At 43.0% G+C, this 18,211-nt stretch overlaps 1 protein-coding gene across 2 annotated transcripts; it reads left to right on the plus strand.

Annotated features, from left to right (window-relative positions):
- The first annotated feature begins 11,052 nt into the window (after positions 1–11,052).
- Positions 11,053–16,433, plus strand: LOC103626309 (glutamate receptor 3.4). 2 transcript variants are annotated; one of them, XM_008646701.4, is made up of 6 exons: positions 11,092–11,786; positions 13,164–14,509; positions 14,591–14,868; positions 14,996–15,027; positions 15,125–15,531; positions 15,683–16,433. In XM_008646701.4, exons 1-6 carry the CDS (start codon positions 11,510–11,512, stop codon positions 16,184–16,186), a joined length of 2,844 nt encoding a protein of 947 aa, XP_008644923.1. In that variant the 5' UTR covers positions 11,092–11,509; the 3' UTR covers positions 16,187–16,433. The 2 variants fall into 2 exon arrangements, with proteins under 2 accessions (XP_008644922.1, XP_008644923.1); XM_008646700.3 differs by lacking the exon at positions 14,996–15,027 and having other exon boundaries at positions 11,053–11,786; positions 15,075–15,531.
- Positions 16,434–18,211: the final 1,778 nt, after the last annotated feature.

Raw genomic sequence — 18,211 nt, forward strand, 5'->3', positions numbered from 1 at the left:
GAAGACTCCATTTCCCTTTCAATCTATGACTTAGCATGAAATATACTTGAAAAACCACATTAGTCATAGCACATGAAAGAGATAAGATCAAAGGTATATAAATGAGCTATGTGTGCAAAATATCAATCAAAATTCCTAGAATCAAGAATGTTTAGCTCATGCCTAAGTTTGGTAAAGGTTTTCTCATCTAATGGCTTGGTAAAGATATCGGCTAATTGTTCTTTGGTGCTAACATATGCAATCTCGATATCTCCCCTTTGTTGGTGATCTCTCAAAAAAGTGATACCGAATGGCTATATGCTTAGTGCGGCTGTGCTCAATGGGATTATCCGCCATGCGGATTGCACTCTTATTGTCACATAGGACAGGAACTTTGGTTAATTTGTAACCATAGTCCCTAAGGGTTTGCCTCATCCAAAGCAATTGCGCGCAACAATGACCTGCGGCAATGTACTCGGCTTCGGCGGTAGAAAGAGCTACAGAATTTTGTTTCTTAGAAGCCCAAGACACCAGAGATCTTCCCAAGAACTGGCAAGTCCATGATGTGCTCTTTCTATCAATTTTACACCCTGCCCAATCAGCATCGGAATAACCAATTAAATCAAATATGGATCCCTTGGGGTACCAAAGGCCAAACTTAGGAGTATGAACTAAATATCTCAAGATTCGTTTTACGGCCCTAAGGTGAACTTCCTTAGGGTCGGCTTAGAATCTTGCACACATGCATACGGAAAGCATAATGTCCGGTCGAGATGCACATAAATAGAGTAAAGATCCTATCATCGACCGGTATACCTTTTGATCTACGGATTTACCTCCCGTGTCGAGGTCGAGATGCCCATTAGTTCCCATGGGTGTCTTGATGGGCTTGGCATCCTTCATCCCAAACTTGGTGAGTATGTCTTGAATATACTTGGTTTGGCTGATGAAGGTGCCCTCTTGGAGTTGCTTGACTTGAAATCCTAAGAAATACTTCAACTCCCCCATCATAGACATCTCGAATTTTTGAACCATTATCCTACTAAACTCTTCACATGTAGATTTGTTAGTAGACCCAAATATGATATCATCAACATAAATTTGGCATACAAACAAATCATTTGCAATAGTTTTAGTAAAGAGAGTAGGATCGGCTTTTCCGACTTTGAAGCCATTAGTGATAAGAAAATCTCTTAGGCATTCATACCATGCTCTTGGGGCTTGCTTTAGCCCATAAAGCGCCTTAGAGAGTTTATAGACATGGTTAGGGTACTCACTATCTTCAAAGTCGGGAGGTTGCTCAACATAGACCTCCTCCTTGATTAGTCCATTGAGGAAGGCACTTTTCACGTCCATTTGGTAAAGCTTAAAGCCATGGTAAGTAGCATAGGCAAGTAATATACGAATTGACTCAAGCCTAGCTACGGGTGCATAGGTTTCAACGAAATCCAAACCTTCGACTTGTGAATAACCCTTGGCCACAAGTCGGGCTTTGTTCCTTGTCACCACACCATGCTCATTTTGCTTATTGCGGAAGACCCACTTGGTTCCTACAACATTTTGGTTAGGACGTGGAACTAAATGTCATACCTCGTTCCTAGTGAAGTTGTTGAGTTCCTCTTGCATTGCCAACACCCAGTCCGAATCTCTTAATGCGTCTTCCACCCTGTATGGCTCAATAGAAGACACAAAGGAGTAATGTTCACAAAAATGAGCAACACGAGATCGAGTGGTTACCCCCTTATGAATATCGCTGAGGATTGAGTTCACGAGGTGATCTCGTTGTATTGCTTGGTGGACTCTTGGGTGTGGCGGTCTTGGACCATTATCATCTTCCTTGTCTTGATCATTAGCATCTCCCCCTTGATCATTAGCATCTCCCTCTTGAGGTGGCTCCTCTTGATCTTCATTTTCATCATCTTGAGCTTGATCCTCATCTTGGGTTGGTGGAGATGCTTGCATGGAGGAAGATGGTTGATCTTGTGCATGTGGAGGCTCTTCGGATTCCTTAGGACACACATCCCCAATGGACATGTTCCTTAGCGCGATGCACAGAGTCTCTTCATCATCTAGCTCATCAAGATCAACTTGCTCTACTTGAGAATCGTTAGTCTCATCAAACACAATGTCACAAAAAACTTCAACTAGTCTAGTGGACTTGTTAAAGACTCTATATGCCCTTGTGTTTGAATCATATCCTAGTAAAAAGCCTTCTATAGCCTTAGGAGCAAATTTAGATTTTCTACATCTTTTAACAAGAATAAAGCATTTGCTACGCGTCTCAAGCCGAACTCATTTTGAGCCCGTCTCAAGAATCCCTTTAAGGTCTCTTGGGTTTGTGATTTTTCCTGCAAAAAGAACACCCAAGTGAAGCGAGAATAATCATCCACAATAACTAGACAGTACTTACTCCCGCCGATGCTTATGTAAGCTATCGGGCCGAATAGGTCCATGTGGAGTAGCTCGAGCGGCCTGTCAGTCGTCATGATGTTCTTGTGTGGATGATGAACACCAACTTGCTTCCCTGCTTGACATGTGCTACAAACCCTGTCATTCTTAAAATGAACATTTGTTAGTCCCAAAATGTGTTCTCCCTTTAGAAGTTTATGGAGATTCTTCATCCCAACGTGGGCTAGTCGGTGATGCCAGAGCCAACCCATGTTAGTCTTAGCAATTAAGCAAGTGTCGAGTTCAGCTCTATTAAAATCAACTAAGTATAGCTGACCCTCTAACACTCCCTTAAATGCTACTGAATCATCACTTCTTCTAAAGACAGTAACACCTATATCCGTAAAAAGACAATTGTAGCCCATTTTGCATAATTGAGAAACAGAAAGCAAGTTGTAATCTAAAGAATCTACAAGAAAAACATTGGAAATAGAATGGTCAAGTGATATAGCAATTTTACCAAGTCCTTTGACCAAACCTTGATTTCCATCCCCGAATGTGATTGCTCTTTGGGGATCATGATTTTTCTCATAGGAGGAGAACATCCTTTTCTCCTCAGTCATGTGGTTTGTGCACCCGCTATCAATGATCCAACTTGAGCCCCCGGATGCATAAACCTACAAAACAAATTTAGGCCTTGTTCTTAGGTACCCAAACGGTCTTGGGTCCTTTGACATAAGACACAAGCACCTTGGGTACCCAAACACAAGTCTTTGACCCCTTGTGTTTGCCCCCAACATATTTGGCAACTATTTTGCCTGATTTGTTAGTTAAAACATATGATGCATCAAAAGTCTTAAATGAAATGTTATGTTCATTTGATGCAATAGGAGTTTTCTTCTTAGGAAATTAACACGAGTGGATTGCCTAGAACTAGATGCCTCACTCTTATACATAAAAGCATGATTAGAGCCAGAGTGAGACTGCCGAGAGTGGATTCTCTTAATTTTGTGTTCGGGATAACCGGCAGGGTATAAAATGTAACCCTCATTATCCTGAACCATGGGAGCCTTACCCTTAACAAAATTAGACAATTTCTTAGGGGCACTAAGCTTGACATTGTCTCCCTGTTGGAAGCCAATGCCATCCTTAATGCCTGGGCGTCTCCCACTATAGAGCATGCTTCTAGCAAATTTAAATTTTTTATTTTCTAAGTCATGCTCATTAATTTTAGCACTAAGTTGAGCTATGTGATCATTTTTTTTGTTTAATTAAGGCTAGGTGATCATGAATAGCATCAACATTAATATCTCTACATCTAGTGCAAATAGTAACATGCTCAACGGTAGATGTAGACGGTTTGCAAGTATTTAATTCAACAATCTTAGCATGTAAAATAGCATTCTCATCTTTAAGATTGGAAATAGAAACATTGCAAACATTTAAATCTTTAGCCTTAGCAATTAATTTTTCATTCTCAATTTTAAGGCTAGAGAGAGATGCATTCAAATGTTCAATCTTAGCAATCAAATTAGCATTATCATTTCTAATACTAACAATTGAATCATCACAACTATCTAACTTCTCAACCTTAGCAATTAGTTTAGCGTTCTCATTTCTAAGGTTGGAAATGATATCATGGCAAGTGCTTAGCTCACTAGTTAATTTTTCACATTTTTCTATCTCCTGAGCATAAGCATTTTTAACTTTAACATGTTTCTTATTTTCTTTAATAAGGAAGTCCTCTTGGCTATCCAAGAGTTCATCCTTCTCATGAATGGAACTAATCAATTCATTTAATTTTTCCTTTTGTTGCATGTTTAAGTTGGCAACAAGGGTGAGCAAGTTATCCTCATCATCACTAGAATTTTCCTCATCACTAGAAGTTGCATACTTAGTGGAGGATCTAGATTTTACCTTCTTCTTCTTGCCGTACTTTGCCATGAGGCACTTGTGGCCGACGTTGGGGAAGAGAAGACCCTTGTTGACGGTGATGTTTGCGGCGTCCTCGTCGGAGGAGGAGTCGGTGGAGCTCTCGTCGGAGTCCCACTCTCGGCAAACATGGGCATCGCCGCCCTTCTTCTTGTAATACTTCTTCTTCTCCTTCCTTCTCCCCTTCTTGTCGTCGCCCCTGTCACTATCACTTGATAATGGACATTTAGCAATGAAATGACCGGGCTTACCACATTTGTAGCAAACTTTCTTGGAGCGGGGCTTTTAGTCCTTCCCCTCCTTTGCTTGAGGATTTGACGAAAGCTCTTGATGATGAGCGTCATCTCCTCGTTGTCGAGCTTGGAGGCGTCGATGGGAAGCCTACTTGACGTAGACTCTTCCTTCTTTTCCTCCGTCGCCTTGAAGGCGACGGGTTGCACCTCGGATGTATAGGTGGCGCCTTGCTCGATGATTTTCTTAGAGCCTTTGATCATCAATTCAAAGCTCACAAATTTTCCTATCACTTCCTCGGGAGACATTAGTTTATATCTTGGATCACCATGAATTAATTGAACTTGAGTAGGGTTAAGAAAAACGAGTGATCTAAGAATAACCTTGACCATTTCATGGTCATCCCACTTTGTGCTCCCAAGGTTGCACACTTGGTTCACCAAGGTCTTGAGCCGATTGTACATCGCTTGTGGCTCCTCCCCTTGATGAAGCATGAAGCAACCGAGCTCCCCCTCGATCGTTTCCCTCTTGGTGATCTTGGTCACCTCATCTCCTTCGTGCGCGGTCTTGAGCATGTCCCAAAATTCTTTGGCACTATTCAACCCTTGCACCTTATTATACTCCTCTCGACTTAGAGAGGCAAGGAGTATAGTAGTGGCTTGGGAGTTGAAGTGTTGGATTTGGGCTACCTCATCCGAGTCATAGCCTTCATCCCCTAAGGATGGTTCCTGCGCACCAAACTCAACAATGTCCCAAATACTAGCGTGGAGTGAGGTTAGATGGTGCCTCATTTTATCACTCCACATACAATAATCTTCACCGTCAAAAACTGGTGGTTTGCTTAATGGGACGGAAAGTAAAGGGGTGCGTTTAGAAATACGAGGATTGCGTAAGGGGATCTTACTAAACTTCTTGCGCTCATGGCGCTTTGAAGTGACGGAAGGCGTGTCGGAGCCGGAGGTGGAGGGCGACGAAGAATCGGTCTCGTAGTAGACCACTTTCTTCATTTTCTTCTTCTTGTCGCCACTCCGGTGCGACTTTATGCGGGGAGGTGATTCCTCCCTCTTCTTGTTGCCGGACTCCCCCGATGGAGCCTTCCCATGGCTTGTGGCGGGCTTCTCGCCGGTCACCATCTCCTTCTTGGCGTGAGTTCCCGACATTACTTCGAGCGGTTAGGCTCTTATGAAGAACCAGGCTCTGATACCAATTGAAAGTCGCCTAGAGGGGGGTGAATAGGCAAATCTGAAATTTATGAAGTTTAAGCACAACTAGAAGTCGGGGTTAGCGTTAGAAATATAATTGAGTCCGAAAGAGAGGGAAAACAAATCAACAAAGAAATAAAGCGGATGAACATGGTGATTTGTTTTACCGAGGTTCGGTTCTTGCAAACCTACTCCCCGTTGAGGTGGTCACAAAGACCTGGTCTCTTTCAACCCTTTCCCTCTATCAAACGGTCACTTAGATCGAGTGAGCCTTTCTCTTCAATCAAATGGGACACTAAGTCCACTACAAGGACCACCACAACTTGGTGTCCCTTGTTTTAATTACATGTGAGTAGGAAACAAGAATAGAGGAAGAAGAAAAGCGATCCAAGCGCAAGAGCTCAAAAGAACACAAAAGTCTCTCTCTAGTCACTAATTTGTTTGGAGTGATTCCGGACTTGGGCGAGGATTTGATCTCCTTGTTTGTGTCTTGGAATGAAGTCTAGAGCTCTTGTATGAGGTTTGATGGCTGAAAACTTGGATGCATAAAGTGTGGTGGTTGGGGGGTATTTATAGCCCCAACCACCAATATGGCCGTTGGTGAGGGCTTCTGTCGTATGGCGCACCGGACTGTCCGGTGCACCAGCCACGTCACCCAACCATTAGGGTTCGACCGTTGGAGCTTCTAACATGTGGGCCACCGGACAGTCTGGTGGTGCACCGGACAGCTCCTGTTCATTGTCTGGTGCGCCATCTGACACCAGCTCTGACTCTGCGCGCGTAGTCGCGCACTGTTCAATGTTCCTGTAGCTGTTGCAGACGACCGTTGGCGTAGTTAGCCGTTGCTCTGCTGGCACACCGGACAATACGGTGCTACACCGAACAGTCCGGTGAATTATAGCGGAGTGGCTCCCAGAAAACCCGAAGCTAGCAAGTTGGAGTTGATCCACCCTGGTGCACCGGACACTGTCCGGTGCACTAGACCAAGGCAGCCTTCGGCTGTCTCTTGCGCTTTTTATTTGAACCCTTTCTTGGACTTTTTATTGGTTTGTGATGAACCTTTGGCACCTGTAGAACTTATAATCTAGAGCAAACTAGTTAGTCCAATTATTTGTGTTGGGCAATTCAACCACCAAAATCATTTAGGAAAAGGTGTGAGCCTATTTCCCTTTCAGTTATCCTAACCTATCCATGGGAATCTGTTGGACCTCGCCTAGGAACAGGTCCTGACCTCATCCCTATAAATATAAAGGGGTACGACCGATTGAGAACCACCGAACACATTCCAATCGAACCAATATATTTACTTTTTTATCATTCGTGCCTTAGGAGTAGATGTAGTGTACCCCTAGTCGTAGTTTCCACATATCCATCTTTACCTATATCCGACTCTGTCGTCTAGATCCATCTTGGATGGCCTACCGACCCTAGGATCTTACCCTAAGGAGGTCCCTCTCGAGGGAAAGATCTACTTCACTCAAGATCTTTTCCTCCACCTGATTTCTTAATCCCTAGGCGACTCTACACCGTCTAGAGACGTCCAGGGTAGCCTGTCGATCCTGGGGCACCCCCTGGAACTCTCCTTCCTTATGGGGTCCCTCCTAGGGGATGAGTTCTAGAGTTCTTCACGAGGAAGACGACCCCCTGCACACGTGTGAACTGTCCAGCCCAAAATGCAGATCGTTCGACACGCGAGCACATGAGACCCTCTCCTACAGCAGGGTCAGTCTCGTTCCACGGACCGTCCACTCCGCTGCAGAGAGCACCGCCAGGTGGTACGCGCCTAGTTTTTGGCCCCGAATTGGAGCCAACATACTTTTTGGCGACTCCGCTGGGGAACAACTAAGTTTAGATCTATAAAAATCATGTTATAAATAGAGATGGCAATGGGTACCCGAAACCCGATGGGTTTTTACCCCATTAGGGTATGAGTTTGGGTCAATTTTCATAACCATGGGTTTGTTAATGGGCATAAATCTATACCCGATGGGTTCATGGGTACGGGTTTGTTCCTATAGTACCCAAACCCGTGAACCCGTGGGTTTTTTAAACCCGACCAAACCTAGTACACATTGTCATTTTATTTTATAAATGAACAACAAACTTGTTATCTCCCTATTTACTTCCTATTTTTTTATCAAATGATGAATCTATAAGTAGCTGGTGAGAGTGGTGTTTAATTGCTATTATAGTTTTTACTAGCGTTATGGATGTGGTGGATGGATAACTTAGTACAAGGTCACTTGATTATACAACTTATTATTTGTATTCCATTCTCTCTACTAATAATTTTTATACCAAATCATGAGCTTGGTGTTTATCACATAAATTTTGGACCATGATCTCTGTTGGGGACTTGTTCTCAAATGCTGTGAGTTAAGAACAAGGCAACACAAATGTTAATGGTTAAAAGTCCTTCGTTCTTCGAAGCATTATTTCCCTTAGGACATAATGATCTTCAGACGAAGGTCATGAAGGACATACCTTCATGATCATGATATATGCTAATGAAAGAAGAAGCATATGGAATATAAGAGACAACATAAATAACCATATGACATTATTAATATATCTCATTTATATTAACATAGATAAACAGAAACACTATTGAATTACATTTGTACCTTCGGCTTGATAGAGGGTAAAAGTCCAAGCGTGACGCACGAATGAATACAAGTCAACGTGAATAGTACGGTGGTACTGTTCATCTATTTATAGGCACAGGACGCAGCCTATGTAAAATTACATTTATGCCCTTTATATTTACTATTGACTTATAGACAACCTGACGAGGACTAGATGGCCTTTTCCTCGTTCCTTTTTCCGCCATTTAGCCGAAGCTCCCTCGTGCGTAGCTTCGGAGCTACATCATCCTTCGTCTCGACCGTGCTTTTCTCATTGTGTACGATTTTAATCCGAGTCCGAAGGTACCTGTTCACATGTTATACTTGGGAAACATTGTTAAATCATGTTTTTGAGGACCTTCGGAAGACGAAGGCCCCCAACAATCTCATTAATCATCGTCATCCAGAAGGTCATCCAGGAGAGAGAAATAAAGACCGATTCCCTATGAGCCTTGCTACAATAGCTCCCCGGTATAATTAGCGTCGTGCCATCCGACGACATTCAATCTATTAAAAATTATTTTGATAATCGGATTAAAAGTATGGTGGAGGATATAGAGAAGATGACACATGCATTAGAGAATAACTCATACACCTAATTTTTTTCACGTGAATTAGGCACTAAAACAACTGCGCCAAACACATCGACAACGAATGAGTTTTCTTAGTCATAGCCATATTATGGTGGCCGATGAACTCATATCCGGGGCAACTGCTATCGCCATCTTCATTGTACAGTAGATTGGCTCTAAGCATGGCTGGACAGTCCGAGCACTACCTCGGACCGTCCCGCCCTCCATTGGACCATCCGATACCTTACACCGGATAGACCGGAGTCACACCCACCACACAGTTCGCAGGTGATGCCCGGCTCGACTGGACGGTCCGGGTATACTACTAGACCATCTGATCCCTTCGTAGACCGTTTGACCACATAGGTTGAACTGTCCGGAATACCGGGAGTCACGTGTGATTATCCTAGTGTTGAAGGCTGACATAAAGATAATCGACCACCTTTGTCCCATGATGAATACCACGACGATAATAGCTTAGGGGATGAGCCGAAAAGGTTACGTGTAGCTGAATTTGTTTGGCCTACTAAGGCCAAATATTCTGCTCGCTCTCCCCTGCATTCAGTACAAAAGGAGAAAGTTAAGTTCACACTTAATGTTGCTAAGTGTGATAAAATATTTGATGAGTTACTTAAGAATGGTAAAATTAAATTTTCACACACAATTCTTTCGATAGAGGAATTGAAAAGGCGTGTGTATTGTAAATGGTATGGATATTTTCTTCATAACTCCAATAATTGTAATATCTTCTATCGATAAATATCATCGGCTATAAATGAAGGCCGGTTGAGATTTCAAGAAATGAAGACTGACAGACCACCTGTCCCTGTTAGCATATTAGAGTCGACAGGCAAGAAAGGTAAAAATATTATCATTGGTAACCCTCGCACTCTAAATCTATCACGTAGAGTGGTTACTCAGAAGGCCATAAAAGAAAGACCAGAGACGTCGGGGACAAGCACGACCGGATACCCAATCATGGTCACCTCTCCTACATATACTGAACGGTCCAAGCACTAAGGCTAGACAGTCCAAGACAGACACGAACAGTTCGGCTATGAAGTCCGAACCGTCATGGGCAACCAGAAGCCGCAACTACCTCAGACCATTAGATCATAGCGGCTTAAAATATGTACTAGGTAGCAAAACACTTCCAAGACATCTGACCGGCTCAACAGAGTCGGTCCTACTTTTGATCAGTTTCTTGCTAAATATATGAAGAAGAAGGTTGTTTCACACGACCATCCAATAAAACAAACAAAGTCGGTCCTACTTTTGATCAGTTTCTAGGGATCATAAGTGTTTGGTCCCAAAAGAGCTAACAATATTGTTCGTAGCATTTGTCGGATTTCATGAATACTCTGTTACGTAGTTGCTGGTGAGGTGGGTGTGGAACACATTGAGGAAGAACTTTTTAAAATCTTGAAGAAAAGGGTCATGTCTGCGACCAGAGCAAGTACTTATTGCTAATCTGGGTGATGTTTCAAAAGATGGTCCCTTGGAGCTGGAGCAAGGAATCGTGGAGGTGTAACGAAATCGGAGCCGCATTGGTGCAGTAGCTAGCTCACCGGCAGATCAAAAGTCAGCAGTCCATCGATGATCCATGCATATAATGGGCAGTTTACTACTACTATTGTGGCGTCGTGTACCAGTGAGGCTGTGGCGAAAATCCTGCGGAAACGGAATAAAGGGTGGGCACGTGATCGACGGCCCATCGCCTTTCCTTGTCGCGTACCACTCGAATAAAATCAATCAATCCTGTACTCAAATCGCCAACCGTGCGTAGTATACCATTCAAAAAATATATCCCTCCTGCCTTCCCCCAACCAACCCTGACTCGCTGAGCGCGTGGCTGCGAATGCCACCAAAAATATGCTCTGCCCTCGGTCTCCCTCGCGGTCGCGAAGTACAGCCAGTGAGGCAGTGACCATCTCGCGCCAACGCTCCCTGTCGACCATGGGTCCATGGCCACCCCGGTGCGTTGCGGTGCCTGCGTCGCGTGCGTGCGTGGTGCACATGTTGGCGCCAACCGCTACGTACCCACGTTGCTCTTGCTGCCGCGGGGCACGGAACGGAACGGAGTACCTACGGACAGTAGCTGTCTGTTCTGAATCGAGTCCTGAATTCATGATGGTACAGCGGGCGCCCGTGGAGCTTTTCGTCCACTTCCTTCTGTTCCAAATGGAGGAAGAGCCGAAGAGGGACTGAGGGATTGGGGAAAGAGGGAGAGAGGGATAGAGAGAGAGAGAGAGTCCGGCTCAAAAGCCTCCAGGCTCCTCATCTAGTCATCCTCTTCGTGCCCACCTGGCCACCTCACAGAACGAACAAGCATCTTGCTTTTCCCTTCCAACGGTAGTCCTCCGAGCAGCGTCCAACCAGAACCGGCCGTGTCAACTGAGCACCTCCCGTGCCGCCTCCCCCGGCTCATTCCGCCGCCCATTATATTGCCCCAAGAACTGATGCGACCCGACCCAAGATTCCGGCTCACGACGGTGCCAGGTGCCCTTGCTCTAGCGCCGACTCATCCGGTGGCGAGACAGGGGCCTGAATGAAGTGAAGCTCGTGGTGGGCTGGGTTACGTATGCCAATGGGCGCGCTTCAGGTGATGCTCCTCCGCTTGGTGCTGCTCGCCGCGTCCGCCGCGACGACGGCTGTCACGGTCACGGCCGCGCCGCCGCCCAGTGAGGTGGCAGTGGGCGCACTCTTCACCTACGACTCCACCATTGGCCGCGCCGCGCGCCTCGCCATTGAGCTCGCCGTCGACGACGTCAACGCCGACCGCACCGTCCTCGCCGGGACCCGCCTCAACTTGCTCGCCCAGGACACCAACTGCAGCGGCTTTCTTGGCGCCGTCGAAGGTTGGTTCTTCTTTAATTTGCTTGCCGTCCTGTCTTCTCGATTGTTCATCTTAGTAGTACTAGCGATTTCGAGTACAAAGAAGACTGAACTTAGAATATCCAATTTTTTTATTCTTCTTAATTTTGTCTTTTCTTTTTGTATTGAACCAAAAAAAAAAAGAAGCAATGGTTTTGATTCGAGGTCAGCCCTGCAGCCTACATGTTTGCTAATTCGTGTGATCAGTGACTGCTAAATTAGCACTAATTGTTTTCTTTTTAATTGGAAAACTGATCTGAGTTCTAGTTCCAACTAATCAAAAGTGGAGTGGTGACGACGAAGAAAAATCCCAGCTTTAGCATTAGCAACGAGCAGAAAGACCTTTGATAGTTGATACAGAGGGAGTAGATGACAATGGTGGACAAGGGTCCAGCAGTACAATCTGACTTGTAGACCTGTGCTATCTAGGTGTGGCGGGCCTTGTAAAATATTGATCCGCAATCTGCACGCCCTTAAAGAAACGGAGTGGGCGCCACTACTTGATTCAGAATGCCAGGATTTGCACGTTGAGAGTTAGTAATTAGTAATTACAGTACTAGTACTTAGTAGCCTTGCCTAGTTGCTTTTCCTTCCTCTTTTGCTGTATCGGGTCTTTTGGCACATGGAGGAAAACAGTATGTTCTATCCATCCGTTTTTGTTTCTGGAAACTCGTTCTCTTTGCGGTTTCATTGAGTTACCACTGTTGGACTGTTCTTTTTCCTCTCTGTCTGAGAGTCCCTTTTGGGTTTGGTAACCCATATGTGTGATGTGTCGGACCTAAATGTTGACCGCCAAGATAGATTCATTTCAGTGTATTATTGGTTGAGTGTCTTTATCTGTCTGAATTAAGGTCAAAGGTGCCTTCTTGCCCATTATTTATACTCCTCCCTTATTAGTTCAAACCTAAATGCAAATAATTGCCCGCCTCGTGTCTCATGATATGATTTGTTAATGTTTAAACTGGAAATGAAGAAAGCAACTGCTACTTGAAATTATGATGACATTGTCCTTTCTTGAGAGTTTTGCTAACCACACTGTCCTGGTAATACAAGAGAAACAGACAAAAAGCAAACCGGTATAGTGGTACCACAAATGGCTCGATATATGAAACATGTCTCAACTGTTAAGAGGCATCTAAACCTTCACTTTCTTCTCATGCCATATTGAAGTCTGCTCCTCTTTGTCTGAAGCAACACTAGTTTGCCTGTCAGATAAGAAAGTCTGGTGACCATGAGTCAAGTTTTAGGAAGGTACTTCGATCATATAAGCACAATGAAAACTTACATAAGTAAAGTCCCTGATTAATCAGCTCACTTGGATGGTCCATGAACTGACTTATAAAAAATTTACTTGGTTTCAGCATTGCAGCTAATGGAAAGAAATGTGGTTGCTGTTATTGGCCCACAATCCTCCGGGATAGGCCATGTCATCTCCCATGTTGTTAATGAGCTACATGTACCTCTTCTGTCATTTGCGGCCACAGATCCAACTCTTTCTGCATCGGAGTATCCTTACTTCATAAGGACAACCATAAGTGACTACTTCCAAATGAATGCCGTTGCTAGCATTGTTGATTACTATCAGTGGAAAGAGGTGACGGCTATATTCGTTGATGATGATTATGGGCGAGGTGGTGTGTCGGCCCTTGGTGATGCGCTTGCAGCAAAAAGGGCGAGGATTTCATATAAAGCAGCTATCCCTCCCAATTCAAATACAGATGTGATCAATGATGTACTGTTTAAAGCAAATATGATGGAATCAAGGGTCATGGTTGTGCATGTCAATCCTGACACAGGGACGAGAATATTTTCTGTTGCTAACAAGCTCCAGATGATGGCCACTGGCTATGTCTGGATAGTAACTGATTGGCTAGCTGCTGTCTTGGATTCCTCGACGTCAAGAGATCGTAAAGAAATGAGTCATATTCAGGGACTAATTGTTCTGCGCCAGCACACTCCTGAATCTGTTGCCAAGAATAAGTTCATATCAAAATGGAATAATGCTGCTCGTAATAGAAGTATTACTTCGGGCTTGAACTCGTATGGTTTCTATGCTTATGACTCAGTTTGGGCCATTGCTCGTGGTGTCGATCAATTTCTCAATAATGGGCAGCAGATCAACTTTTCTACAGATCCAGTATTGCACGATACTAATGGTAGTAGTTTGCATCTATCAACTCTCAAGATATTTGATGGCGGTGAGCAGATGCTACAGCAACTTCTGCTCACAAATTTTACAGGCCTAACTGGTCGAGTCCAATTTAATTCAGATCGCAATTTGGTGCACCCAGCATATGACATCCTTAACATCGGTGGTTCTGGCTCCCGGTTGATTGGCTATTGGTCCAATTACTCAGGCCTCTCTGTTGCTGCACCTGAAATATTGTATCAGAAGCCACCAGATACTTCTTCAATTGCTCAGCGGCTCCACAATGTGGTTTGGCCGGGTGATTCCACAACCACTCCTAAAGGGTGGGTTTTCCCGAACAATGGCCAGCCGCTGCGGGTTGGTGTCCCAATCAAGCCAAGCTTTAAGGAATTAGTGGCAGCTGGAAAAGGCCCTGATAATGTGACTGGTTATTGCATTGATATATTCAACGCAGCAATTAGACTGCTTCCTTACCCCGTTCCATGTCAATTCATAGCAATTGGGGATGGTAGAAAGAACCCTAACTACGACGACATTATTAGTATGGTTGCTGCCAATGTATGCTGTGCTGTCGTTCTTTTTTTTCGTTGTATTTAACCATTTTTTGTCAGTCCTCTGATTTGTTTTCATTTCATTTAGTCCCTTGATGCAGCTGTAGGCGACTTTGCTATTGTGAGAAACAGAACAAAGATTGCAGAATTCACACAGCCTTATATTGAGTCAGGGCTTGTGATAGTAGCGCCAGTGAAACAAGCAACTTCAAGTGCCTGGGCTTTCCTCAAACCGTTCACATTGGAGATGTGGTGTGTAACTGGTGCTCTTTTTATTTTTGTGGGGATAGTTGTCTGGATTCTTGAACATCGGAGTAATGAGGAGTTTCGAGGATCTCCACGACGACAACTTATAACAATATTTTGGTATGCTGCTGTTGCTACTTAGGGATGTATTTTATCTTGGGTTACCAAGTGCCTTGGGTCGAAATTCATAATTTTATTGGCGATTTTTTTTAATTGACTGCCATTTCTTTATTATGCTTAATTTCAGGTTTAGTTTCTCAACAATGTTCTTTTCACACAGTAAGTCCACTAGATCTATCACATGATATTATGCTTATTTTCTCCAGCGTGCTTTCCCTATGTGAAGGGAAACATCTTGACGGCAAACTCACTGCAGGACAGAACACTGTAAGCGCGCTAGGGCGGTTTGTGTTGATCATATGGCTCTTCGTTGTGCTGATCATCAATTCAAGTTATACTGCCAGCTTGACGTCAATCCTCACAGTCCAACAGCTCGCAACAGGAATAACTGGGATCGATAGTTTGATTTCAAGTGGTTTACCTATTGGATATCAGGCTGGAAAATTTACCAGAAATTACCTGATTGAAGAGCTCAATATTCCTGAGTCTCGATTGGTACCACTAAATACAATCCAGGAGTATGCTGATGCCCTTAAGCGTGGACCAAAAGATGGTGGTGTTGTTGCAATTGTTGATGAGATGCCCTATGTTGAGATCTTCCTGTCATACCACTGCAATTTCAGAATAGTGGGACAGGAGTTCACCAAGGAGGGATGGGGTTTTGTATGTTCTCTGTTCTTTCTCTAGTTTTTTTTTTTCTTCTGTATTTGTTCGCCTTGGTTTGCTCACTCCTCCAATGGCATCTCATGGAAGCCGGAAGCATACATCCCTGTCTGGTAGTGTAATTGAAACAATTTATTCTTGTTCTTTACAGGCATTCAAGAGAGACTTCCCCCTTGCTGCGGACTTGTCGACAGCCATCCTTCAACTCTCAGAGAGTGGTCAGCTTCAGAGAATTCATGACGAGTGGTTCACCCGGCCTAGTTGCTCCTCTGATGACAGCGAAGTGGGGGCAACCAGGCTTGGCCTCGGAAGCTTTTGGGGCCTTTTCCTCGTGTGTGCCCTGATATGCCTCTTGGCTTTGCTGGTGTTTTTCATACGGATATGCTGGCAGTATAACAAGTACTCCAATTCTGAAGCTGCTGGTGAGCCCAGTGCAGCAGCAGCTGCTGCTGCAGCAGTAGATGCTGCTGCTGCCGCCGCCGATGCTGTCGAAAGACAGAGGAGGCCATCACGTCTTGGCAGCTTCAAAGATATTATACAGTTTGTCGACAAAAAGGAGGAGGAAATTAAGAAGACGATGAAACGAAGAGTAAGTGAGAAAGACAATAACCAAGCTGCAGGATCCTCAGAAGCTCATTCAGTGGCTTCAGCATAGAACATTCTTTCCAACTCCTGTCCTTCACAAGGCAAAACAAGGAAGCACATATACGATAGGAAAAAGTCAAAATTACTTCCCTCTACTATGAACGATGTCCATATAGCCCCTAAAATATTTTTTAGTTTAATTTACCTCTCCATATGTTTGAATTGGTTCAATTTATCCCTTAACAAATTTTTTCTCTTTTTTATTTCTTCATGTATAAACTGAGTTTGAGGTTCAAATTTTGTTCGTTAGTAGTTAAGTCATAACTTAGCCTAAACAAATATTGTGTTTTTTCATAATTATTTTGGTAGGTCAAAGATAAAAACTTTAATGGTACAAAACTAAATGTGAAATAATGATAAATTTTCTTAACTTATTTTTCTAATACTCCCTCAGTTTCAATTTATAATTCGTGTGACTTTTTTACCCTAAGTTTGAGCGCCTCGTCTTATTCAAAAAATTTCATAATTATTGTTAATTTTTGTTGTGATATTGTTTAGCATATAATATAATTTAAATATGGCTTTAATTTTTTTAATTTTTTCGCAAAAAATTGAATAGGATAAGTCGATTAAACATGTCACAAAAAGTCAAACAAATTATAATTTGGGATGGAGGGAGTATAAGTTATGATGTCTTCAGTTACTTAAAAAATACGAACTATAAATTTAACTTTCATATGGAGAAACAAAAAGGACAAGTATCCTATTAATAAGATTTCTCTTTTTATTTTTCCATGTAAAAGTTGAATTTTGAATTTATATTTTTGAGGCGATTGAGGATATCTAACTTATATTAGTAAAATATGTTAAGGAATTTTATCACCATTTCACATTTAGTTTTGTATCATTAAGTTATTATCTTATATTATATTTAACCTTTCAAAATAATTATGAAAAATCATAATATATTTTCTAGACTAAGTTATAACATTAGCTACTAACTAACACAATTTGAACTGAAAACTCAGTTTGAGCATAGAGAAATAAAAACAATAAATTTTGTTAAGGGGTAGATTGAACCAACTCCAACATTTGGAGTGGTAAATTAAACTAAACAAATAATTTAAGGGTTATATGGATATCGTCAATAAGTGGGGAACTAATCTAGACTTTTTCCTATACGATAAATAGATTCTTATTATGTGGCAGAACCTCCCAAGTTATTAGGCCCACCTACAGATGTCCTTGTCCTAAGGACCTCGGACAACCCTGTAGATACGCATAATCACTCGACAAGTTCGGTCATATGTATCATCATCATATCGCCCAAGAGCGCTTCACCCATGACACACACATTACACACATAATTGAAGTAAGAATAAGTGGAAGGATTACAATAAAATAATTTACATTCATATATAAAATATAGAGAGAGTATTTATTACAACACCGGTTGTCTGTGTGCATAATATATTATTACATATTAGGGAGGTAAAACATCCTCCCACCATCAAGTTTACTGATTTGCCTCCTCCTTTGGCACCACCTTCGAGCAGAAACAACAAAACTCGAATGTTTCATCACCTACAACAACATGGGTTCGAAAACCCTGAGTACGTAGTGTACTTTCACAAGTCTTACCCGACAAAGGAAAAAGACTTCTCAAGGATATGCTGGCTTGTGGGATTCAAGGTAAAGCTGATCAAAAATCAAAGACTATTTGTAAAAAATGCTTACTAACAGTGGATCCTTAAAAATCAAGTTTTATTATCAGGTTAAATCATTACCTGTATTTAGAGTTCTTTCTATCCTAGTTCAGGCACTTAGCCTATGCTAGCCGTCTTTTATCAACCCTTCACTTTACTGGATTGCTACGTGTAGGGCAGTGACCAAGTCTTCATGTCCGAGAAGTAATGGCGATCTGAATTGATTAATACCCAGCTGGGGATCTCCAACCACACGACATATGTAGCACTTAACACTTGCATATGTCAACTCGCCACCGGGTTTCTCAAGACCAGAATGGGTTCACGCCAACCGAGAGCATAGATACACCACCTTCTTGCATTAGGACACATCCGAGTCCACTCCCTGA

The sequence above is a fragment of the Zea mays genome, chromosome 5, assembly GCF_902167145.1.
Source record: "Zea mays cultivar B73 chromosome 5, Zm-B73-REFERENCE-NAM-5.0, whole genome shotgun sequence".
NCBI lineage: Eukaryota > Viridiplantae > Streptophyta > Magnoliopsida > Poales > Poaceae > Zea > Zea mays.

Excerpts from the sequence above, each read along its gene's own strand:
- LOC103626309 (XM_008646700.3), top strand. The coding sequence starts at position 11,510 with ATGCCAATGGGCGCGCTTCAGGTGATGCTCCTCCGCTTGGTGCTGCTC. Across the intron at positions 11,787-13,163 it reads CTTTCTTGGCGCCGTCGAAG|CATTGCAGCTAATGGAAAGA; the intron begins GTTGGTTCTTCT and ends ACTTGGTTTCAG. Across the intron at positions 14,510-14,590 it reads TTAGTATGGTTGCTGCCAAT|TCCCTTGATGCAGCTGTAGG; the intron begins GTATGCTGTGCT and ends CATTTCATTTAG.